The sequence below is a fragment of the Orycteropus afer genome, unplaced genomic scaffold (assembly GCF_000298275.1).
Source record: "Orycteropus afer afer isolate SDZICR_OR568_19922 unplaced genomic scaffold, OryAfe1.0 scaffold00077, whole genome shotgun sequence".
Classification (NCBI taxonomy): domain Eukaryota; kingdom Metazoa; phylum Chordata; class Mammalia; order Tubulidentata; family Orycteropodidae; genus Orycteropus; species Orycteropus afer.
The window spans coordinates 3,647,576-3,675,070 of record NW_006921664.1 but is presented as its reverse complement, the minus strand read 5'-3'; the positions used below and the strand labels follow the sequence as shown (position 1 = coordinate 3,675,070).

At 37.8% G+C, this 27,495-nt stretch overlaps 1 protein-coding gene across 1 annotated transcript in view; it reads right to left on the bottom strand.

Moving 5' to 3' along the window:
* The window catches only part of LANCL2 (LanC like 2), a 131,025-nt gene that overhangs the window by 5,368 nt on the left and 98,162 nt on the right, over window positions 1–27,495 (bottom strand). The window contains exon 6 of the mRNA XM_007941246.2: window positions 17,909–18,091. Within this exon, the coding sequence (XP_007939437.1) occupies window positions 17,909–18,091 (183 nt within the window). The remainder of the gene's footprint in view (window positions 1–17,908; window positions 18,092–27,495) is intronic.

The following is a 27,495-nucleotide window of genomic DNA, read 5'->3' as shown; positions in this document are numbered from 1 at the left end:
GCAGAAGGCAAATGATACAACTGTCAAGAGGAAGCATCTGTGTTCGCCTCTTCAGATTCTTTTAAGTTCTCCTGCTTTCTCTTTATGTTTCATTTGTTTTGTTTCTCTAGCCCTTGCTCAGAATCTGTTATTAGTAATTTTTGCCTGTTTATCTTACTCTATACAGTGCAAATGAGTTTTGAGCAATGAATTGGAGACAATAAAAGCCATTCATTAGAGATGATCTACTTGTGGGTGCAAATAGGTTTCATCTAATGGTGACTGATTATAGTGACCTACTAGGCCCTGTGTTGAGAAGGATTCTGAAATTAAAAAACAAATCAAAAGGTACAAGTATAATCAGTGTTCATAGTGGGTACGAGAAGAAGGAGGGAAAGCCTATTAGCATTTCGGTCACTATTCCTGATGTAAGATCTAATTACCAGTGAGATTAAATGTCTTTCCCAAGGTTAGGATGCCAGAGTCAAGATAGACCCCTTCTCTTGGTCATGAAAGCAGCCTATCTTGTGACTGAGACGTGACTTCTGGGGTCAACAAAGCCCAAAGTTGTGTCTATGGAAGATAACAAAATAGTAAACCCTTATCTAGACTTACCAAGAAAAAGAAAGAGAGGAAAATTTACTAGAATCAAGAATGAAAGAGAGTCTATTATTACAGGTCCTATGGACATTGAAAAGATAATAAAGAAATATTATGAGCACTGTTCTAATAAATTCAATGAAACAGGTGAAATAGAAAAAATGTATTGAAAAATACAACAACAAAATTAACAAAATATCTTTTTTTATTTTTTCACTTATATTGTGGTGAAAACATACACAAGACACTGATCAACACAGCAACTTCCACATTTATAACTCGGGGACATTGACGACATTTTTCATGTTGTGCCACCATTATTGCTATCCTTATCCAAAACATTTCACCACCATTAGCATAAACTCAATGCTCTGCAAACAAAAGCTTCCCCTTTCCCTCCTCCCTCCTAATCCTGGTAACTACTAATAATCTTTGGCATATATATAGGAGCTTTGGTGGTGTAGTGCCTAAGGCATTTGACTGTTTAAACCCACCAGCCACTCCTCAGAAGGAAGGATGCGCAATCTACTTCCACAGTGATACTTCCTCGGAAAACCAAGGTGGGGTCACTATGAGTCGGACCTGACTTGACAGCAGTTTTTTTTTTTTTGGTTTTACACACACACATATGTATAATTTTTTGTTTTAACCTATCTAGGAACAAAATGAATTCTATTGAAGAAACTGAACTTGCAATTTAAAATTTTTCCACAGAGAAAACTCCAGGTCCCAATGGTTTCACTAGTATATTTTAACAAACACTTAAGCAAGAAATAACACCAATGATACTTGAAGTCTTTCAGAAAATGTAAGAGGAAATACTTTCTACTTAATTGTATGTGAGGGAGCTCTGGTAGCATAGTGCCTAAGGCACTTGACTGCTAACCAGAAGGCTGGCAGTTCAAACCCATCAGCCACTCCTCAGAAGGAAGATGGGGCAATCTACTTCTGTGGTGATACTGCCTCAGAAACCCAAGGAGGGGTCGCTATGAGTTGAGTCTGACTCAACGGCACATAACAACAACAACAATTGTATGTGGCCAGCATAACCCTGATATTAAAGCCAAAGATGTTGTAAGAAAAGAAAATTACAAGCTAATAGAGATATAAAAGTTCTTAATAAAATAAAAGCCAGTAATAACAGAAAAACAATAAAAATTATGATCAACTGGGGCTTATCGCAGGAATGTAAAGTTGGCTTAACTTCCCCAAACCAATCAACGTAAATTCATCATATAAAGAAAATAAAGGAGAAAAGTCATAGAACCATTTCAGTAAGTGAAATTAAAAAAGGACAACATTCAACATCCATTCATAATAAATAAGAATAACAGGAAACTGGACTTCCATTAAGAAGGTGGAATAGAAAGACAAGCTATTGCAAACCATCTTCAACAAAGAAAAAAGAAACCAACTGACACAGATGCAGAAGGTAATCCAGGAGCTCTGATCTTTGAAAGGAAGGATACAAAAGTGGACTAAACATCAACTAGTAGAAGAACCTGAATGAAAACAGTGAATAAGGACACAAATGAAGCTGTGGCCTGTCAGCTATCCTGATGGCACAGACAGCCTAAATATTTCTAAGTGGAGTTAAGACCTGAGAATTAATCTAAAAATTGGCTCTGCTCATAAAGGGCAGCATGGATGACTGTGCCAGTGGCTGATGACTAAAAAGGGAAACAGCAAAGAAGGAGACAAATTGAGCTTGGACTTTCGGATGTTCAGAAGGCACAGCCATTTTGAATGTTCACAAGTGGTGGCCATTTTGGATATTTAAAGTGACAGCATTTTCCGTCAGATTCCAGGTACCTAATAAGAGGCTCTGCTTACCAAGGACAACAGAAACATATGAAAGGCTGATGACTGGAAAGGAGACAGGTGGTGAGGGCATAAATGCTGCCAACTAACAAAGAAAGGAGCACAGTATCCTGCTTACTCAGATAACATCCAAATAAAGCAAAGCAAATGAAAATCTTGGGTGAATCACTCCAACATACAATCACCAATTAAATATAAAAACAAACATGTCATAATGTCTCAGAAACAGACCATGACAGTCCACAAAAAGAAGCAAGATAAAGCAGGAGAAACAAGGAACCAGGATATAGACTCAGAACACATCCTTGAGGAAGAAGCAGCATTGGAACTCCCTGATAAGAAATTCAAAAGAATTATATTTAGGTACCTTCAAAGGATTGAGAGACAGATCAAGGAAAACACTGAAAAAATTGAGGAAAACATGGAGAAAATCCTAGAAAAATTCTGGAAGACAATACAAGAACAAAATGCCAAAATAAATGAAAAATTAGATACAGGCAAAGGAGTAGAATTGAATCAATGGAAGACAGTATTAGTGAATTTGAAGATAAATACCTCAATATGTCTTAGGAAAGGGATCAATCAGAAAAAAGATCAAAACAAAATGAAGAAAGTCTAAGGGTCATGTGAGATACCATCAAAATGAATTACCTATATGTAACTGGAATTCCAGAACAGGAAGAGAAAAATAGAAACCACTGAGAAAATTGTCAAAGATTTGTTGCAAGAAAAATTCCATGATATGATGAAACACAAGAATATATCCATTCAGGAAGTCCAAAGAACCCCCAACAGGATAGAGACCCCCAAAAATCATCAAGACATATCATCATCAAACTCATCAAAACCAAAAACAAAGAAAGAATCCTGTAAGCAGCACAGGAAAAACAAAAAGTTACCTACAAAAGACAACCAGTAAGACTGAGCTTGGATTTCTTGGCAGAAACCATGCAGGCAAGAAGGCAAGGGGATGGTACATATAAAACTCTGAAAGAGAAAAATTTCCAACCAAGGATTATATACCCAGCAATATTGTCCCTCAAATATGATGGTGAAATTAGTAGATTTCCAGATAAGCAGAAATTAAGGGAATTTGTTAAAACCAGACCAACCTTACAAGAGATGCTAAAGGGAGTCTTTTGGACAGAGAACCAACAATAGCAAACAATAAGTGACCATTAACACATGTGATGACATAACCCAGAAACCAACCCAGTTATGGCATTATCCAAAGAAAATAAGCTTATAAGATTGGAAACAGGGAACCAGAGACATCAATTGGCAAATGAGAACAATTACAAACCAAAAAGAGGGGAAAATAGTGTTGTTACAGAACTTCTAAATGGTGAGGTAGTCAAGACAATTGCAAGATAGAATGGACTGTTTTAAACTTGGGAAGAAAATTATACATCACGGGGTAACCTCAAAGAAAAATGGCAATCCTTCACTTCAAAAAAAGAGGAGAGGACAAGCACAGATATATATATATATTAAAATATGGAATGTTTTCACCAATTTGCGTGTCATCTTCAAGCACAAATATTTAGCAAATTAAAACAGTAGCAATGAGGGAAGTGAAAACTATTCATAAATTATATGGAACAAAGAAATCACCAACACCATGAAAAAACACATAACATAATGACTACAATTCACAGTTGTCAATAATTACACTGAATGTCAATGGACTAAATGTACCACTCAAGAGACACAGAGCTGCAGACTGGATAAGAAGACATAACCCATCAATATGTTCTCTGTAAGAGACACACCTTAGAGAGAAAGACAAAAATAGAGTAAAAATCAAAGGTTGGAAAAACATATATCAAGCAACCCGCAACCATAAAAGAGCAGGAGTGACAATATTAATTTCTGATAAAATTGACTTTAAGACAAAAACCACCATAAGACACAAGAAAGGACATTATATAATGATTAAAGGATCTATTGAACAAGAGTACATAACAATAATAAATATTTATGAACCTAATGAAACAGCCCCAAAACGCATAAAGCAGACTTTAGCAGAATTGAAAAGACAGATGACTTCATGGTCATAGTAGGAGACTTTAATACACCATTTTCAATCAAAGATAGAACAACTGGAAATAACTCAACAAAGACACAGAAGAACTAAGCAATAAAATTCACCAGCTTGACCTTATAGACATTGACAGAGCACTTCACCCAACAACAGCACAATTTACATTCTTTTCTACTGCACATGGAACATTCTCCAGGATAGATCATATGTTAGGCCACAAAGCAAGCCTTAATTTAAAAACATGAAAATACTGCAAAGCATCTTCTCAGATCATAATGCTATCAAATTAGAAACCAAAAATAGGCAGATCAACGGAAAAAGAACAAACACGTGGAAACTGAGTAACATCCTTCCTGAAAATGACTGGGCAATAGGAAAATTAAAAATGAAATTAAAAAGCTCCTCGAATCAAATGAGAGTGAAAACACAACATACCAAAATCTTTGGGACACAGCAAAAGCAGTGATCAGAGACCAATTTATAGCAATAAATACACATACCAAAGAAGAAGAAAGAGCCAAAATCAAAACCTTAACCCAACAATCTCAAACAAGTAGAAAAAAAAGCAGTTAAAAAAAAAAAGCCTACAGTCACCATTAGAAAAGAAGTAAGGTTTGAGCAGAAATAAACAGAAAATAGAAACACAACAGAAAAAAATCAACAAGACCAGAAGTTGTTTTTTTGAAAGATTAATAAAACTGACAAACCACCAGCAAATTTAACAAAGGAAAAGAGGGAGAGAATATAAATAACACAAATAAGAAATGAAATGGGTGACATTACAATGGAACCAACTGAAATAAAAAGGATAGTATCAGGATACTATGAAGAACTGTACTCCAATAAGTTTGAAAATCTTGAAGAAATGGACAAATTTCTAGAAACACACCACTTACCTAAACAGACCAATGTGGAAAAGTTGAACAGACACATAACAAAAGAAGAAATCGAACAGGTTATAAAAAGAAATACCAAAAAAAAAAAAGTCCTGGCCCACATGGTTTCACAAGAGAATTCCATTAAACATTCAGATAAGAACTGACACCAATCCTACTCAAACTATTCCAGATCACAGAAAAGGATGGAATCCTCCCAAATTCATTTTAGGAAGCAAGCGTAACCTTGATACCAAAACTAAGCAGAGACCACTAGAAAGAACAACTACAGACCAACATCCCTCATGAATATAGATGCAAAAATCTTCAACAAAATTCTAGCCAATAGCCTCCAACAACATATCAAAACAAATAATACATTATGACCAAGTACGGTTCATACCAGGTATGTAAGGATGGTTCAGCATTAGAAAAACAATTGACATCATCCATCACATAAATAAGACAAAGGAAAAGAACCATATGATCATATCAATCAATGCAGAAAAGGTATTTGATAAAATCCAGCAAAATAGGCACTAATGGCAAGATAAAAAACTCAGCAAAATAGGACTAGAAGGGAAATTCTTCAACATAATAAAGGGCATATATGCAAAACAAAAAGACAACATTATTCCCAGTGGAGGGAGACTGAAACTATTCCCCTTGATAACAGGAACCAGAGAAAGATGTCCTCTATCTCCACTTCTTTTCAACACTGTATTAGAAGTTCTAGCCAGGGCAATAAGGCAAGAAAAGGAAATTAAAGGCATCCAAATTGGTACAGAAGAAGTAAAACTATACCTATTTGTTGATGATATGATCCTATACATGGAAAATCCAAGAGACTCAGTAAAAAAAATACTGGAATTAATTGAGATATTTAGCGTAGTGGTGGGATACAAGATCAACATCCAAAAATTTGTTGGATTCCTCTACACCAGCAAAGAAAATGCCGAAAAGGAAATAAGGAAATCAATACCATTTGCAATAGCTACCAAAAAAATAGAATCCTTGGGAATAAGTCTTACTAGAGACACAAAAAACCTGTACAAAACAAACAAACTACAAAACACTACTTCAAGAAACCATAAGAAATCTACATAAATGGAAGAACATACACCATGCTTATGGATAGAAAGACTGAACATTGTGAATATGTCAATACTATCCAAAGCAATCTATACATTCAGTGCAATCCCAATCCAAATACCATCAACAAAGCACTATTGAAGAAGAAGAACAAAGTAGGAAGTCTCACACTCCTGGATCTCAAAACCTACTCACTATACAGCCACAGTAGTCAAATCTGGCTGTTATTGGTACAATGACAGACACATAGACCAGTGGAACAGAATTTAGAACCCAGAAATAGATTCATCAGCCTATGGTCAGCTGATCTTTGACAAAGGGCTGAAATCCATTAAATGGGGAAAAAATGGTCTCTTTAACAATGGTGCTGGCAAAACTGGCTATCCATTTGCAGAAAAATGAAACAAGATCTGTACCTCATACCATACACAAATACTAACTCCAGATAGATGAAAGACTTAAATATGACACCTAAAACTATAAAGTTCCTCAAGGAAAAAATAGGGGCAAATTTAGGGGCCCCAATTTATGGCATAAATAGATGGCCAAACAAAACCCAAAATGCACAAACAGCAGAAAAGAAACTAGATGAATGGGACCTTCTAAAAATTAAATTTTTATGTACTCTCAAAGACTTCTCCAAAATGGGAAAAAGAGAACCTACAAATTGGTAAAAAATACTTAGCAATGAAATATCTGACAAAGGACTTATTTCTAAAATTTACAGAAAACTCCAACACTTCAACAACAAAAAGACAAAATATCCAATCAAAAAATGAGCAGAAGACATGAAGACACTTCACCAAAGAGGATATTCCGGCAACCAACAAACACATGAAGAAATGCTCACGATCATTAGCCATCACAGAGATGCAAATCAAAACAACAATGAGATACCATCTTGCCCCAGCACTAATGGCAAAGTTCAACAAGACAGAAACTAACAACTGTTGGCAAAGATGTAGAGAGACTGGGACTCTGGTGGGCCTGGGACTGCACTGCTGGTGGGACTGTAAAATGATACAACCACTGTGGAAAGCAGTATGGCAATTCCTTCAGAAATTGGAATTAGAAATACCATTTGACCCAACCATTCCATTACTAGGTATATATTCTAAAGAAGTAAGAGTCAGAACAAGAACAGATATATACACACCCATGTTCATTGCAGCACTATTTACAATAGCAAAAAGATGGTAACAACTTAGGTGCTCATCAACAGAAGAATGGATAACCAAACTACAGCACATACATACAATGGAATACTATGCAACACTCAAGAATAATGCAGAATCTGCAAAACACAGAGTAACATGGGTGAACTTAGAGAACATTATGCTGAGTGAAATAAATCAATCACAGGACTCATACTGTATTAGTTCATTATCATAAAAAGTCAAGGAAAAGTTTATATATGGAAGGAAACTTTCTTTGTTGGTTACCAGGGGTGGGAAGGGAAGGGAGGGAACACTGCTCCAAAAAAAAAACCTAATAGGAAACTTCCTCAATCTTAAAAGAGCATATAAAAACTATAAATATTTTGGGATGAAGTATTAATGCTTTTTCCGTTGATTATGAATAAATCAAAGATGTCCACTCTTACTAGTTCTATTCAATGCTGTCCTGGAGATCTTACTCAAAAGAATAAGATAATAAAAGGAAATAGAAGGCATCAAGATGAGAAAGGAAGAAATAAAATGTCTATATTCATATATATGATCTGTGTACACAGTGAACTCTAAGCAATCTATAAAGAGCTATTAGAACTATGATGGATTTACTAAGGTCATAGGACATATGGTCAATATACAAAAATTAATTGTATATACAATTTAAATTGTATATATCAGCAAATGAACAATTGGAAAATGAAATTAAAAAATTCCTAGGAATAAATTTAACAAAAGGTATGCAAGACTATACATTAGAAACTACAGAACATGTTATTGTTAGTTGCTATGGAGTTGATTCTGACTCATGGCAAAACCCCATGTGTTACAGAGTAGAATCGCACTATAGAGTCATCCTGGCTATAATGTTAATGGAAGCAGAGTGCCAGGCCTATCTTCTGTGGAGCCAGTGGGTGGGTTCAAACCACCAACCTTTGGATTAGCAGTCAAGCAAACTGTGGATCATCTAGCTGACAAAAAATAAAAGATATGTAAATCTGTGGATCTTTGATACGGACTTCCGGTAAGATGGTGGAATAGACAGACAAGCTACACAGACCCTCTTCAACAAAGAAAAGAGGAACCAATTGACATAGATACAGAAGATAATCCTGGAGCCCTAAGCTTTGAAAGGAACTATACAAAAGTGGATTAGGCACCAACTAGTGGAAAAACCTGTACGAAAACAGTGAGTACAGAGATGGTCAGAGAAGTGGACTATCAGCTCCTCTGATGGGACCAACAGCCTGAATATTTCCAAGTGGTGTTGGGACCTGACCTAAAGATCAGACTTGGTTGCCAATGGCTATAGGGACAACTGCGCTGGTGGCCTATAACTAGGAAGGGAAACAGCAAGGAGGCAGACAACCTGAGCTGTGGACTTTCTGCTGTCCAGAAGGTGCAGCCATTTTGAATGTTTACAAGCGGTGGCCATTTTGGATATTTAAAGTGACCGAGGGTGCAGTCATTTTGTATGCTTACAAGCAACGGCCATTTTGGATATTTAAAGTGACTGAGGGAGCAGCCATTTTGAATCTTTACAATCGGTGGCCATTTTGGATTTTAAAGTGACAGCATTCTCATTTGGATTCCAGGGATCTAAGAAGAGGCTCTGTTTGCCAAGGACAGCAGGGACACACAGAAGGCTGACAACAATAAAGGAGACAGGTGGTGAGTATATAAGTGCTGCCAACTAGTGAACAGAGGAGCACAGCACAGTACCCTGCTTACGTAGATAACATACAAACAAAACAAAGAAAATGAAAATTGTGGAAAAGTCACTCCAACATACAATCACCAATTAAATATAAACACAAAAATGTTACGATGCCTCGGAGACAAGAGAGCATCACAGTGCACACAAAGAAGCAAGAAAAAGCAGGAGAAACAAGGGACCAGGATACAGACACAAAACATACCCCTGAGGAAGACACAGCATTGGAACTCCCTGATGAGGAATTCAAAAAAGAATTACATTTAGGTATCTTCAACAAATTGAGAGACAGATCAAGGAAAACACTGACAAAATTGAGGAAAACACAGAGAAAACCCTAGAATAATTTTGAAAGACAATATAAGAACAAAATGACAAAATAAATGAAAAATTAAAAATGATACAAAATCTACAGACAGAAATCCAGAAGATTAATACTAAATTGTCAGAAATAGATAAGACATTGAATGGGCAAAGGACTAGAATTGAATCAATGGAAAACTGAATTAATGAGATTGAAAGCAAATACCTCAATACTTCTTTAAAAAGTGATAAATAAGAAAAAAGATCAAAACAATATGAAAAAAGCCTAAGGTTCATGTAGGATACAATCAAAAGGAACAACCTATGTGTAATCAGAATTCTAGAACAGGAGGAGACAAATAAAACCACAGAAAAAGTTATCAAGATTTGTTGGAAAGAATTTTCCTAGTATGATGAAAAATGAGAATATATCCATTCAAGAAGTCCAATGAACCCCAAACAGAATATACCCCAAAAGAAAATCACCAAGATATATCATCATCAAACTCACCAAAACCAAAGACAAAGAAAGAATCCTGAAATCAGCATGGGAAAAACAAAAAGTTACTTACAAGGGGCAACCAATAAGACTAAGCTCAGATTTCTCAGCAGAAACCATGCAGGTGAGAAGACAATGAGATGGTATATATAAAACCCTGAAAGAGAAAAATTTCCAACCAAGAATTATATACCCAGGAAAACTGTCCCTCAAATATGATGGTTCCCAGATAAGCAGAAATTAAGGGAATTTGTTAAAACCAGACCAACCTTACAAGAGATGCTAAAGGGAGGCCTTTGGACACAGAAGCAACAATAGCAAACAACAACTGACCATTAGTATACATGGTGACATAACCCAGAAACCAACCCAGCTATGGAAGTTTCCAAAGTAAATAAACCTACAAGATCGTAAACAGGGAACCAGAGACATCAATTGACAAATGAGGAAAACTACAAACCAAAAAGAGGGAAAAAAACAGTGTAGTTACAGAACTACTAAATGGCAGGGAAGTCAAGACAACTATAAGATAGAACGCACTGTTCTAAACTTGGGAAGAAAACGACAAATCACAGGGTAACCTCAAAGAAAAATGATAAACCTTCACCTCAAAATAAAAAAGAAGCCCAGCACAAATATTTAGCAAATACTAAAACAATAACAATGAAGGAAGTGATAACATGATTCATAAACAAAATGAGCTCAGCACAGAAAATCATATGGAACAAAGAAATCAACATCACGAAAAAGCATGTAACAGAAATGACAGCAACAAATTCATACTTGTCGATAATTACATATCTGGCAAGGAACTTATCTCTAAGATTTATAGAAAACTCCAAAGCCTCAACAGCAAAAGAATTAACAATCCAATTGAAAAATGGCAGAAGAGATGAATAGACACTTCATAACGGAGGATATTCAGGTGGCCAGCAAATACATGAAGAGATGCTCACAATCACTGGCCATCAGAGAGATGCAAATCAAAACAACAATGAGATACCATCTCACCATAGCACTGACGGCAAGGTTCAACGAGACAGAAAATAACAAATGCTGGTGGGGATGTGGAAAGATTGGGACTCTCATACACTGCAGGTGGGACTGTGAAGTGATACAACCACTGGAAAGTAACACTGGAAAGCAGTATGGTGATTCCTTGGAAAGCTGGAATTGGAGATACCATTTGACTTTGCAATCCCATTACTAGGTATGTATCCCAAAGAAGTGAGAGCCAGGACAAAAACAGATATATTCATGTCCATGTTCATCGCAGCACTATTTACAATAGGAAAATGATGGAAACAACTTACGTGCCCATCAATGCAAGAGTGGATGACCAAACTATGGTACATACACACAGTGGAATGCTACGTAGCACTAAAGAATAACATAGAATCTGCAAAACACCACATAATGTGGATGAACTTGGAGAACACTATGCTGAGTGAAATAAGTCAATCGCAGAAGGACAAATATACTATTAGTTCATTTTTGTGGAGAGTCAAGGAAAGGTTTATACATGGAGGGAAATTTTCTTTGTTGGCTGCCAGGGGTGGGAGGGGAGGGGAGGGGACACTGAAAAAAAAATTGCACTGATCCATGTCACTTCAGTTTTGTGTATTTCACAGTACATAGATTATATTTCAATAAAATGTATTTTTTTTTTAATTAAAAATCTCATGGATCTTTGTGGATAAGAAGACTCAAAATTAGTATGATGCCAATTCTATGCAAACTGATTTACAGATTCAATGGAATCCCACTCAAAATCCAACAAACTTCTTTTGCAGAAGTTGATAAGCTTATTCTAAAACCTATTTTGGAATGCAAAGGACCTAGAATACTCAAAGACATCTTAAAAAAGAAGTACAAAGTTGGAAGACTTAAAATACCTGACTTTAGAATTTACAATAAAACTAGAGTAATCAAAACAGTATGGTACTGTCCTAAGGAGAAACAAACCAAAGTAACAGAATAAAGAGCCTAGAAATAGACCCAAGCTTATAAGGTCATCTAACTTTTGCTAAAGGCACAAATGGTATGAGAACAATCAGATATCCATATAGGTTAAAAAAAAAAAAAAAGAAAAAAAAGAACCTTATTCCCTACTTCACATAATATACAAAACTTAAACTGAGATAGATCACAGACTTAAAATGTAAAATCTAAAACCATAAAATTTCCAGAAGAAAATATTTATGTAACCTGAGTGTCCTGGTTGTCTAGTGCTGCCATAACAGAAATACTGTAAGTGGATGATTTAACAAAGAGGAATTTATTCTCTTACAATTTAGGAGGCTAGAAGTTCAAATTCACAGTGTTAGCTCTAGGGGCTGTGTGAAGGCCCTTCAACCTTGGGCTTCAGTTCTGCCTCTTATTCTAGGCCCACTGGAGCTAGTCTATCTCAGGCAGCTGCTAGCTGCTGTGGCTGGCAAACCCAAGGTCGGCAGGGAAAATGGCACAACCTCATGACTGGCAGGCAACACAGCAGACCACTGGATGAAGGCTTGGCTAAGTGCAGGATCCCAATGTGCCAAAAAACTAGAGACCTTTCTCAAAGCTTCTCCTTATAGACTGGAAGCAGGCCACACCTCAAAGGCAACTACTTACCTGCTCACAGAAGAGTCCACCATGGACGTGATTACAACCTCATAATGGGGAATAACTACATCCAGCTGCTCAGACACTCAAAACCAGTCCCAGGCAAGTTGACACACAACCTTAACTACCACACTGGGAATGGGTAGAGTTTCTTAGAGAAGATACAGAAACTAACTACCATAAAAGAAAACACTGATAAAATACACTTTTCCAAATTAAAAACTTTTCTTTATGAAAAGACATAAAGACTATAAATAGACAGGCCACAGACCAGGTGAATGTATTAGCAAAACACATCTGACAAATGACTTGTAATCAGAATGCATAAAGAAAAGAATTCTTACAACTCAACCACGAAAAGACATAAATAAAACAATGTGGGTAAAAAATTTGAAATGACACTTTACAAAGGAAGCTACACAAGGGAAGACCAATAAGCACAAGGAAAATTGCATAACATTATTAATCATCAGGAAGATGAAAATTAAAACCACAATAACGAAAATTAAAAAGACTTTCAACACCAAGTATTGACAAGGATATAGAGCACCTGGAACTCTCTTACACTGTTTGGGTATATAAAATACAAAAAAAAAAAAAAAAAAAATCTGTGGTTTCTTTTAAATTAAACATACACCTATTCTTTGGTCCAGCAATTCCACTCCTAGGTATTAACCAAAGGGAAATGAAAACATATGTCTACAAAAAGACCCGTACAAGAATTTTCACAGCAGCTTATTCATGATAGTAAAAAACTGGAAGCAACTGAAATGAAGAATGGATAAACGAAGTGTGGTATGTTTATAGAGAAATAATCGTTATATTTAGGAGAGTATCAGAATATTGAAGGAGAAGGAAAGAAAGTATAATTTGAAAAAAAAAAAAATCTCCAGATGTTTCTGATATACCCCTAGGAAGACATTCCATGCTTCAAATAATCAACTTACAAATAAGCTTTTGGAACATAATTTATATGAAAACTTTTTCTGATGACTTAGCCACCACGGAGCATTACGAATATTCTGAAATTATTAGAATAGGTGTACGGGTACAGCAGTGGGATGGTAGAGGCATTTCCCACATTTAGTCTATAGCTTTGGCTTACAATGCCTTCACTTTGAAATATGATTTTCTTGGGCATCATATTTACTTCTCTAAACACAATTTCTTTTGACCATGTTAGTCTTTGTTTATAGTGATTGAACCCACACCAACTGCTAATGTTCTAAGTCCCAAAGTGTGGTAAGAAGCAGCCAGAATTTGCTACTATAATTCAGTGTCAGATAAGGAGTCTTTCAGTGGTGCAAACAGTTAAGTGATTAGCTACTAACTGTAAGGCTGACAGTTTGAATCTACCTGGAAGTGCCTTAGAAGAAAGCCCTGGCAATCCAATTCTGAAAGATCAGTCACTAGAAACCCTATAGAGCTCAGTTCTACTCTGAAACTCCTGGGCTCTCCATGAGCTGGAATCGACTTGATGGCAACTGGTTTGGTTTATATGGTCCATGAGCGGTACAAATGGTTTGAGCTCCACTACTACTTGAAAGGTGGTGGTTCAAATTCACCCAGTGCTTTGCAGAATAAAGGCCTGGCAATCTACTTTCATAAGATGATAGTCATTGAAAACCCTATGGAGTGCAGTTCTACTTCAACATTGTGAGGTCACCATGAGTGGGAACTGACTTGATGGCAATGGGTTACTGTCAAATATCAGGAAGTGACTCTACTCATTAAAACAGCTTCCGGTTATGGTGTCCACAATGTAATTTGCTTTAAAATTATTCACAATTAACAAAATTCCTGATACAGCAAAGAATATTGATAACACCTTGACATTTTTTCAAGACTATCTAAAATACTGTATAATTTTAAATTCACAACAAACAAACTCACTGCCATGGAGTTGGATTTGACTCACAGCGACCCCTCCCTGGGTTTCTGAGGCAGTATCACTACAGAAGCAGACTGCTTGATCTTCCTTCCAATTTTATTTATTTATTTATTTTTGTGATTTGGGTGAAGATTTACACAGAGCAAATTCACTTTCCATACAGCAGTTCACATATACTTTGTCTCATGTCATTGACCACAGTTTACCACAATGCAACAGCTTCCCTCCCTCTTCCTCCCCATAGTTACCTGTTCCCAGTGTCCATCCCTCCATACACTCCTGACCCCTGAGCTATCTCCCTGTGCATAAGCAGCCCTTCTTTCTCCCATGATTGTTCTCTCCAAAGAGTGTATCTACTTGAGGTAAATGTTCAACTCATATGCCTGTATTTTGTTTGGCTGGAAACCACAGGTGTGGGTTCAATTCCAGACCTGAAGGGCAGCTAGGGGCCATAGTCCCAGTGGTTCCACCAGGCTCTATCGGACCAGCAAACCTGGTCCCCACCTTTTTTTTTTCTCTCCAAATGATTTTGAGTTTTATTCCACATTGTTCTCCCTCTCTATCAAGGATCTCCTACATAGATCCCCTTCCAAGTGGATGACAATGGTAGCCGGGCACCATCTAGTTCTTCTGGTCTCATAGTTGTATAGGCTGCAGATCGGATGGTGTACCAGTTGCTAGGACTAATTGTTTAAATGAATTTTTGGTTTTCTTCATTCTTCTTTGCTCTGGACGAGGAGAGACCCATCGTTGCATCTAGATGGCAGCTTGCTAGCTTTTAAGATCGCAGTCGCCAAAGTAGGAGGTGGAACAATGTTTTGTATAGCATGTTATGCTTCCTTCCAAATTTTAAATTAACAAATAATAATTGTTCATATATAGAATACACCTTTGCTAAATACTGAAATGTGATTATTATCTACAGGAAGGGACAACAGTACCCCCCCACAAATTTTGGACTCAATTACAAGTTTTCTTTGTGAAAAATATTAATACTTTAAAAACATTTAGAAAGCTTAAGTTTTCAAAAGCATAACTGAAGAACTTATGCTTTTATATGCCAGGATACGAAACCTGTTGGAAGCTTGTTATTGAAAGTTAGACATTTCCTACTTAATTTTGAGAGATGGTTTTAATAAATACAGACTCCATTAATTTAAATTAACAATAACTTAAGAGAAAATAGAGTCTAGAGCTGTATTTCTCCAGCTCCTTCTCCTCCTCCACCTCAGCCAAATACAAATTTCACACTCCATTCACTGACAAAGACAGATGTGCAGAAGATACAAGCAGGTAGGTTTAGTCTATACCTATTTTCTGTAGCTCACACTATCAAGCCATATTTTTACTCCCAACTAAATAAATATATTATATATGCTTTTTAAAATTACCACCGATGTCTTCCTTCCCACAGGAGATTCTGATATTTCTCCCCTTCCTCTGAGAATCTTAATATAGAGGACAGAATTAAGATTTTGTCTGCAAATAACATTGTTGGTGCTATGCTTTCTGGATTCTGTTTTGGAATTAGCGGAGTAGGGAAAGGCATCTGAATGGGATTCTGAGCAGACATAATGCAGGGGCAGTGTGGCCTGCCTGGTCGGTGGCTCTGTAGGCAGCAGGACTTTGCTGGGCTTACTCACCGAGTCACCAGCAGAGGAGGAACAGACTGGTAACTGGCAACAGGTCTAATGGAATTGGAACAGGATGAAGGGTCCCCAGTGGAAGCCCTGGGCCCTGATTTCCTGCTCATAGGGCTCAGCTGTTGAAGTAAGGTGGGAAAGACCCTTAGTAGCAGAGATTGTCAGCTACAAGGAGTAGCCAGCTGCTATAGCTGGTCATCTATAAAGTTAAAGAGGAGACTGCAATCTTAAAAGCTAGCAAGCTGCCATCTAGATGCAACGATGGGTCTCTCCTCGTCCAGAGCAAAGAAGAATGAAGAAAACCAAAAATTCATGGAAACAATTAGTCCTAGCAACTGGTACACCATCCGATCTGCAGCCTATACAACTATGAGTGACAAACAGAAGAGTTCAATTTTTAACAAAGTGGTACATCTGTTTTGACTATCAAAGGTCTTTGTTTGTATAGTCAATGTATGCTCAGACATTATTGCTGAATATCTATCTGTTCTAATATGAACTCATCTCTATATCACTGAAGATAACGACAATTGCTCTAAAGCACTAAGTACAGGGAAGCAATAGTCTGAACAGAATTATGTTTTAATTTAAAAGCTGGGATACTGTTAACAGGGTAAGTCATTCTGTTCTTAGTCCACAGCATGTATTCCATTGTGCTTCATTCTCACCAAATATCATAGCTTCCTGAGTAATTTTTCTGCATGTCAACATGACTTTTATTATTTGAATATTTACTGGGTTGCTACTGTAGGAGGACTAAAATCATTTTTAGAGAAATCAGCCTACATCGTGAGACAGAATTCCCGTAATGTTTCTGAATAATTTTATTTTAGTTACTCGCAAGGGAAAATAAAATTGACTCAGGTACCAATTCTTTTGTTATTTTCAGGTAGAAAAATGAATTCTGTCCTGTTAATTCCATCTGTTCCTCCAAAACAAGAGAGCCTGCTGAAACACTGTGTTGACCAGAACCACCACTGCAGTTACAGTATGCTTTTATTAGTATATGAGCAATAATCCCTAAACTAACTATTATAAATAAAGATGTACGAAATGAAAAATAGGATTGCAAAAGAAGCATTGTTTGCTTTCAACTTAAACAATAAACTTAATCCATGTAAGAAATCAATAGTATTAATAATATTGTTCCCATATATATCTAACACCCACTAGAATTAATCAGTGAAGGTACTGCCTATTTTCCTATAATGCTTCATTTGTGTAAAATCTTAATCACCAAACCTATTGTGAAATACTTCATAACACTTTTAAACTCAAATTGAAATGCTGTTGAATAATAACCCAGTAATAAAAGCTTATTCAAGAAAGAAAATAAAAGGATGTGAAGTGAAACAAAAAAGCATTATAGTTATAATACTGTCTACCACCTTATTCGATACTCACACTCATTAGGATGAAAATCATTATTGTGCTGTCATCTAGATTTTAACACATGAATATAATCCCTATTAGAACACACACATGCATGCACACGCACATATACTTGCAGCACTAACTTCAGAGATGATGAATACTGAAATAAATAGTCTCTACTTACTTTGTAAAAACATTAATTCTAAAAAGTTGGTAGCTTACCAAAATCAAACTGAAACCTGAGGGTGAAAATTGGATCTCTGTAAATTAGACGCTTGTTAATCAAACTGAAATACTGACCTTGTACGCTTGCATAAGCATGTGGATGACACCAGGGGCACCATGGCACCAGTGGACCAATCTATCTGTCTCATTGCTTAATGACGAAGGGTAGTTCCCAGATCGGAATTTTTTGTGGCGTACATAATCAATACTAGGTTTCACCATTTCTGTCAAGGTTTCTTGGTCCACTTTTGCTGCTGGCTTTAACAAACAAACAAACAACAAAGCCAAAACAATTTAGTTTTTCTTTCTTTCTTTCTTTTTTTTAAATTACTGTATTGTGGCTAATACAATAAAACTCTAATTACCCAGTATACTCAGGGGCATAAAAATTAGGATTAATTATCTAGTTAATTAAAACTAATTCACACATTTTTTTATTTCCTCCAATTTTCGAAAATATATTACTGTTATAATATATTCAATATACATTTGTTAAATATATACTTTAAAAATATTTATTCACAAAAAGTGTCCTTAGGTATTCTCCCTGACACACATGTAGAGAATAAATTACATTTCTGAAAACAACTATATGCAAATAAGGAGCTCTGGTAGTGTAGTGGGTAAGTCATTTGGCTGTTAACCAGAAGGTTGGTAGTTCAAACCCACCAGCTGTTCTGTGGGAGGAAAATGAGGCATTCTACTTCTGTGAAGATTTATAGGCTTAGAAATCCTCTGGGGGTCACTATGGGAAGGAATTAGCTCGATGGACGTGAGCACGATAGGTGGGTCATATAAATGATACTTTAAAAATTACTTTTATCCAAATACATGCACATAGTTTAAAAAGTCAAATATGACCTAGCATTCTACTCTTAAGTACATACCCCAAACACTTAAAAGCAAGACTCAGAGACTTATACACCAATGTTCACTGTAGCTATTTACAATAGCCAAAATGTGAAAGCAACCCAAGAGCCCATCAAGAGATGAACGGATAAATAAAATGTGGTATATCCATATGTCTTAGGCTGGGTTCCTCTAGAGGAGTAAAACCAGTGAAGCATAGATTAATTTCAAGAAAATGGCTCATGCTGTTGTACTGGCTAGCAAGTTCTAAGTCCACGGGTTAGCTATGTTGTTGTTGTTATTGTTATGTGCTGTCGAGTCGGACCCGACTCATAGAGACCCCTCCTTGGGTTTCCGAGGCAGTATCACTATGAAAGTAGATTGCCCCATCTTCCTTCCGAGGAGTGGCTGGTGGGTTTGAACTGCCAGCCTTCTAGTTAGCAGTCAAGTGCCTTAGGCACTCTGCTACCAGAGCTCCTTAGGCTGACTAATCCAAGATCAGTAAGTCAGGCAGCAGACTCACAGGCTGCAGAGGCTGACAAATCACAAAAACTAGAGGTCACATGATGACAAGTCAGAAGCAGGACGCAGAGCAAGCCAGCTTTGCAGAACATCCATATATATATTGGATACTGGCCATATCCCAAAGGAAACACTCCTCAAAACGGATTGGGTGATTATGTCAGATCACATCATGGTGGATGATTACATCATCACATAACTGCTAAACTACATCATCATATAACCGCCAAACTACTGAGAATCATGGCCCAGCCAAGTTGACACAAAACTTTAACTATAACTGGCATATATATAAAAGACCTCTCGTGGCATAATGGGTAAGGCTGCTGACCTGAAGGTCAGCGGCTCAAGCTCACCAGCTGCTCTGTGGAAGGAATATCAGGCTATCTACTTCCATAAAGATTTACAGCACAGGAAACCCAATGCGGGTTGCTATGAGTTGGAATCAACTCAATGACAATGAGTTATATACATAAATATGTGTGTGTACATATGTGTGTATATACATAAATATGTGTATGTGTGTGTGTGTACATATATATATATACACAAACAAGTGTGCATATATATATATGTGTGTGTGTGTCTGTACGTATATGTATATATATATTTAAAGACATTTATTTCAAGGAAGTAGCTCACACAGTTGTGGATGCTGTTGTTAGGTGCCACTGAGTCAAATCCGACTCACAGTGACCCTCTGTACAATAGAATGAAATACTGCCCAGTCTTGAACCATCCTCACAATCATTGCTATGCTTGAGCCCATTGCTGCAGATACCTTGTTAAGGGTCTTTTATTTTGCTGACCCTCTACTTCTCCAAGCATTATGTCCTTCTCCAGGCACTGGTCCATCCTGATAACATGTCCAAAGTCTCACCATCCTTGCTTTGAGGGAGCATCTGGCTGTATTTCTTCAAAGACAGATTGTTCATTCTTTTGGCAGTCCATAGTACATTCAATATTCCTCACCAATGCACAGTTCAAAGGCATCGATTCTTCTTCAGCCTCTCTTATTCATTGTCCAGCTTTTGCATGCATATGAAGCAAATAAAAAGACCACTGTCTTAGGTAAGGCACACGTTAGTCCTCAAAGTGACACCTTTGCTTTTTAACACTTTAAAGAGGTCTTTTGCCACAGATTTACCCAATATAATATGTCATTTGATTTCCTGCCTGCTTCTTCCATAGGTGGATTCAAGTAAAATGAAATCCTTGACAACTTCAATTATTTTCTCCATTTACCATAATGCTGTTTATTAGTTCAGTTGTGAGGATATATTTTTTCTTTATGTTGAGGTGAAATCCATACTGATGGCTGCGGTCTTTGATCTCCATCAGTAAGTGCTTCAAGTCTTCTTCACTTTCAGCCAGAAAGGCTGCTAAAAGGATGTAGTGGTGGCATCTTCTGACCTCCTCCAGTCTCACAAGGCAGAAAAAGAATCACCATTAACAGCCCAAGACTTATTCCTATAAGCCCAAACATGTAGCCACCCTCCAGCCTTTTACCAATTTTGGCACTACCCATCCCTCCCATGGCACTCACTACTCTGCTGGGTTCGATAACTTGTTGCAATGGCCACGCAGAACTCATAGACAACACTCATGATTATGGGGTTTATTAGGAAAGTAACAGGCTACAATTGAGGTTCAGTAACATGCTCAGGATATAATTCTTTGATCAGGACAGTCTTTCCTCTGCTGTGACCTCAGACATGCCTCTCTGGCCCTTGGCCTCTCAGCCTGGCCTCTGCACTGCTTGGGGAAGTGTTACAAAGGTCTTTTAGCTCTGCCAATAGGTACACCTAGGTACACCTCAGGCTGCCAGCAAGCCTCCTGCCTAAGGGGACTCAGCTTTGTCGTTCTGTGGGCCAGGAAAGCCTGCTGCTCTATCTTGTTCCTCTTGGTTCAACTGCCACTGTTTCTGCTGGACATCTCTCTCTGCTGGGCGTCTCTCTCTCCCTGCTGGGGCATCTCTACCAAGGAGGTCCAGTGCAGGGATCTTAGATCCAAGGACACACTCTATTCATCTCCAGCTCTTCTCTCTTGATGGCAGTGAGATCTCACTTTTTGCTTCTAGGAAGGCTCATTTTAAGCCTGGTAGAGTGACAAAATTAACCAATCCTAATATCAGAGTTCTACAAACCTTAGTTGCATGGTCCCACCCAGCAATCTGGTGGGAGTTATAAAGACTTTGGGTAGAAAAGCCATACCAAGTAATTCACTGTACTGCAGAGGTGTTATCATCTGCATATTGCAGGTTCCTAATGAGTATTTGTCCAATCCTGATGCCACATTCTTCTTTATATAGCCCAGCTGGGATTATCTGCTCAGCATAAAGACTGAATAACTATGGTAAAAGGATACAACTCTGACACACATCATTCCTGATTTTAAACCACACAATATCCCTTTGTTCTGTTCAAATGACTGTTTCTTGATTTATATATAGGTTCTGCATAAGCATAATTATTTGTCCTGGAATTCCCATTCTTTATAATGTTAACCATGATTTGCTACAATCCACAGAGTGAAATGCCTTTGCATAGTCAATAAAACAGGTAAACATCTTTCTGGTATTCTCTGCTTTCAGCCATGATGCATGGGACATCAGCAATGATAGTGCTTATTCCACATCCTCCTCTGAATTTGGCTTGTGGAGGCTGGCATGTCCCAAATTTATGGGTCAGACATCATGTTGGATGTCTCTGCTGACGCACATGGTTGCAGGGACTGACAAACCCCAAATCAGCAGGTCAGATGGCAGACTGCTGGGTCACAGGTCTGTGGAAGCTGGTGAGTCCCAAAATCTGGTCAGGTGACAGGTTGCTCTCTCATATCTCAAGAACCAGAGGTCAGAGGATGACCAGTTGGATGCAGGACTGAGAGCAAGTGGGCTTTGCCAGAACATCCATTTCTGTCCACACCCCCAGGAAGACTACCCTTTTAAATGATTGGCTGCTTAACATCCAATCACAAAATGAAGGATGATTACATAATATCTGCCAAATCACTGAGAATCATGGTCTAGCCAAGTAGGCACATAACCTTAACCATCATGTAATACAACAGAATATTATTCAACCATAAAGAGAAATGAAGTTTTGATACATGCCACAACTTCATGAATCTTGAAACATGCTAAGTGAAATAAGTCAGAGACAAAAGAATATTGTATGATCCCACCTGTGTGAAATATCTAGAATAGACAAATGCACAGAGACAACAGTTTATTAGTGGGAAGGAGAAATGGGGAGCTACTGGTTATGGGGTACTGAGTTGGTAGGTTATTGGTTTGGGGCGATGAAAATGTTTTGGAAATGACAGTTGCACAATGTGATGAATGTAATCAATGTCACTAACTATACACTTAAAAATAGACTCAGAATGCCCTCCTTGGGTTTCAGAGGTGCTATCTCTACGTAAGTAGATTGCCCAGTCTTCCTTCCAAGGAGTGGCTGGTGGGTTTGAATTGCTAGCCTTCTGGTTAGCAGTCAAATACCTTAGGCATTATGCCACCAGAGCTTCTGAATTAATATATACAATAACGTTATTAACTATGTATTAATATATGTAATACATATTATTTATATGTACACAACATACACACACACACACACACACACACATTTGGGGCCTGGGACTGGGGGCTGCTTTTCGCTTTGGGGGGCTCTTTACTAAGGCTGGGGCCATATTATCTACTATGCTAAATGACAAATTGAAGAGGAAAGGTGTGGATTCATTGTCACAAAGTATTTCAAGATCTGTCCTGAAGTATAACACTGTCAGTGTAGGATAATATCCATTGTGTTTACAAGGAAGACCAGTTAATACTACTATTATTTAAATTTATGCACCAACTCCCAAAGCCAAAGATGAGGAAATTGAAGATTTCTATCAACTTCTGCAGTCTGAAATTGACCAAACACGCAATCAAGATGTGTTGATTATCACTGGTGACTGGAATGCAAAAGTTGGAAACAAAGAAGAGTTACTGGTAGTTGGAAAATATGGTCTTGGTGATAGAAATAACGCTGGAGGTTGCATGATAGAATTTTGCAAAACCAACGACTTTTCATTGCAAATACCTTTTTCAACAACATAAACAACTGTACATGTGGATATCACTAGATGGAATACACAGGAATCAGACTGACATCTGTGGCAAGAGGTGATGGAGAAGTTCAGTATCTTTGGCCAAAAGAACGCCAGGAGCTGATTGTGGAACAGACCATCAACTGCTCATATGCATGTTCAACTCGAAGTTTGAGGACAATTAAAACAAGTCCACAAGATCCAAAATATGACCTTGACAATATCCATCCTGAATTTAGAGACCATTTAAAGAATAGATTTGATGCACTGAACACCAATGACCAAAAACCAGAGGAATTGTGGGATGACATCAAGAACATCATCCATGAAGAAAAAGACAAGAAAGAAAGAAAAGACCAAAGTGGATGTCAGAAGAGACTCTGAAACTTGCCCTTGAATGGAGACAGTAGCTAAAGCAAATGAAAGAAATGACAAGATAAAAGAGCTGAACAGAAGATCTCAAAGATCAGCTTGAGCAGACAAAGCCAATTACTACAATGAAATGTGCAAAGACCTGGAGGTAGAAAACCAAAAGGGAAGAACATGGTCAGGAGTTCTCAAGCTGAAAGAACTGAGAAAAAAATTAAACCTTGAGGTCCAATACTGAAAGATTCTATGGGCAAAATACTGAATGATGCAGGAAACATCAAAAGAAGATGGAAGGACTACACAGAGTCACTGTATCAAAAAGAACTGGTCAATGTTCATCCATTTCAGGAGGTATCACATGATTAAGAACCAATGGTACTGAAGGAAGAAGCTGAAGCTGCAATGAAGCAATCGTGAAGAACAAGGCTCCAGGAATTGACAGAATACCCATTGAGATCTTTCAACAAACGGATGCCCCGCTGGAGGCACTCATTCAGTTATGCCAAGAGATTTGGAAGACCTGGCCAACTAACTGAAAGAGTTTCCTTTTTCTACTTGTTTATGTCTTTGTATTTCAAGTTAGAGGCTTCCCTTCAAGTGTTTGGCAACTCTTTGGAGGTTAGTTCATATTTTATGCATGAGAGAACACAGAGATTATTAGATGTGTTCTGCACAGATGGGGCTTGTCAAACAGTGGAAATCAGTTTAGGGTGATTGGATGGCTAGCTGAATTTCTTACTGGGAACTTTCAAATGCCTATGCCCATAAATCTTTTATCTGGGCTAGTTGTTTCTCCAAAAACAAGGGGGGAAAAAAAAGATTTCAATCCCCCACCTGGGATGGGGTAGGGTGCCCATTGGCTAGGAAGCAAGAGGAAGCTGGCCGTGTGGGAAGGAGGTCTCATGATTTACTACATGGATATTCATTTAAGCCCCCTGCTTTAAATTCTATGCTTTACTTTAATTCTCCTCTATGCTTGGCTTTCTTGAGTCAAAAATTGTGGTTTAATTCCTCCGGACCAAATCTTTTTGTCTCCAGTCAGGGTTGAGGATAGGAATAATCATCTCATTGTGTTGGGTTGGGGTATGAAGAGAGGTACAATTGCTCCTTTTAAAGATTTTCAAAGAAGCCCTCCTGCTGCTCAGATTTCATCCCCCATATAGACACACGTCTAAGGCCACCCTCTATAGTACCTGGTACTTTAAATTCCCAAGATCTATGTTTCTGTAGAACAAACTGGCTTGCTTCTCACTGCGACTGTCCTCTTCAGGAACTATGTATGGGCTTTCTCTGTCCTATTAGGTCATTTGCCATTCTTTTAACTGCTTTCCGTCTTCATCTGTATAGTCTGAGGTCCAGATGTCTCCTAGTTTTATCAAAGTTTAGGTTTTCATGTTTTGTTTTCCTCACTGTTTTAAGATGATTTTCAAGAGGTGAAGAAAGTAGAATTATCTGTATTTTACCATTGTGGAAGTGGAGCATTGCTTAAGTGATATTTTAAAAAGTTTTCCATTGGTGCCAAGAGACTTCCAAATGAAAGTGCATCATGAAGACGTGGATATATGTGTATTCTAGAAATGGCCACTGAGTGCAGCACAAGAGACACAGCCAGCTCCAAAATACTACTGATACTCCAAAGAAAATGGACAGATATTTCTTAATAGAATACCTACTAAATAGTGTGTCCATGTTCTTCACTTTGAAAGTAAATAAACAAAAAATTTTATGATTTATGTTTCTCTCAAGAAAACCACTAACAGCTAACATAATCAACATATGAACCTAAGTTAGGTTACTGTTTTACTGGTGTGGTTCTAAAATGACAATGTTCCCTCTAAGGGTATTATCACTTTGAAAAACGTTCTTGAACCATAGTTAAAACATTTTTGTCAGAAGACAGAGAATAAACAAAATCTACTGACTGATCCAGAATAACAAGTGTCCTTTTTATATGATGTATAGTCTGTTCATTTTGGAAATGTGTACCTGTATTATAAAGAAAATTCACAAATTAAATACAGGCATATTTATTCCAATTGTAAACAAGACAATAAATTACTAAAAAAGGAGATTTTAATCCTATATAGGTATGAATTTACCATTTTCCTTGAATGAGTAGCAGCATAGTGCAGTATGTTTTTTTTAAAAAAAGAAATTTGACGTAAAATAGGAAAAAAAAAAAAGAAATACAGAGGTTCCTGCAAGATGGTGGACTAGGCAGAAGTACTGCACAGACTCTCTTCAACAAAGCAAACAAACAAAAACTGTTTAAATTGGTGGTGGTGGGGGGGCAGAATTTCAACCAGGCACAGGGAAAAGAAAACTGCTGAAAACTAGGACCTGGTAGGGGAAGATAAGAATAATAATAAAAAGGACACAGACACAGAAGATAATCTTGGACCCCTGAGCCTTGAAGGGAAGGATACGGAAGTAGACTAAAACCCCAACTAGCAGAAGAATTTGCATGAAAATACCAAAAAAGAGACAGACTGAGCTGCGGTCTGGCAGCGACCTGAGCAACCCTGATGGCACATACAGCTTGGAGTTTCCCGAGTGGTGGTAGGACCTAAAAATTAATCTAAAAATCACCCTGCTAGCCAGGGACAGCACGGACTGTGCACGGTGGCTGGGGAACAAACAGTGAAGGTGAAGAGAAAGGTGGGTTGAGCTGTGGACTTTTGCCTGTCTGGAAGGTGCCGCCATCCTGTAGGTTTAAAAAGTGGCTTGACTATTTTGGATATTTAAAGAGACAGTGCTCTCACAGATTCCTGTGGTGGTAGGACTTAAGAATTAACCTAAAAATCACCCTGCTAGCCAGGGACTGCAAGGAGGACTGTGCACGGTGGCTGGGGAACAAACGGAGAAAGTGAAGAGAAAGGTGGGCTGAGCTGCGGACTTTTGCTGGTCTGGAGGATGCCGCCATTTTGTAGGTTTAAAAAGTGGCCTATTTTGGATATTTAAAGAGACAGTGCTCTCGCAGAATCCTGTGGTGGTAGGACTTAAGAATTGACCTAAAAATCCCCTGCTAGCCAGGGACTGCATGGAGGACTGTGTACGGTGGCTGGGGAACAAACGGGGAAGGGGGAGAGAAAGGTGGGCTGAGCTGTGGACTTCTGCCGGTTCGGAGGGCACCGCCATTTTGAAGGTTTAAAAAGCGGCTTGACTATTTTGGATATTTAAAGAGACAGTGCTCTCGCAGATTTCTGGGGCTTAGGATCACGATCTCCTTTCCAGCAACCCTAAGGACACTCGGGGCTTGCAAGACTGAAAAGGTACGACATTCTTCTTGTTACTACACTCTACACCCACTTGGTGAATGGAGGTGTGGCCATGCCCACTCCCACCTACTTTCTGGGCCCATAAGAGCTCCATCACAGTCTGTGTGCTCAGACGGAGCCTGGGTGCCCTACGCAGTCCTCAACTGATCTTTTTAATTTTTATTTTGATTTTTGTCTCTGTTTTTCTTTCTTTTTAATTTTTTTTCTTTTTCACTTTCTTTTTCCCAGTGAGTAGTTTGCTTGTATTTGTCCGTTTCAAACCAACTAATATTACTAATACCTTTATCCGTTTTATTATTATTCTTATCTTCCCCTACTAGGTCCTAGTTTTCAGCAGTTTTCTTTTCCCTGTGCCTGGTTGAAATTCTGCCCCCCCAATTTAAGTGGTTTTTGTTTGTTTGCTTATTTTTTGTTTTTGTTTGTTTTTTTTTCTTTTCCCCATTTTTTTTCCTTTTCTCAGGACTAACCCCATTCCTTGTTTTTCTTTTTGCAATCTTCCTATTTTTCTTCTTCATTTATTATTCTCCTTCCCTATTTTTTTTCTCTTCT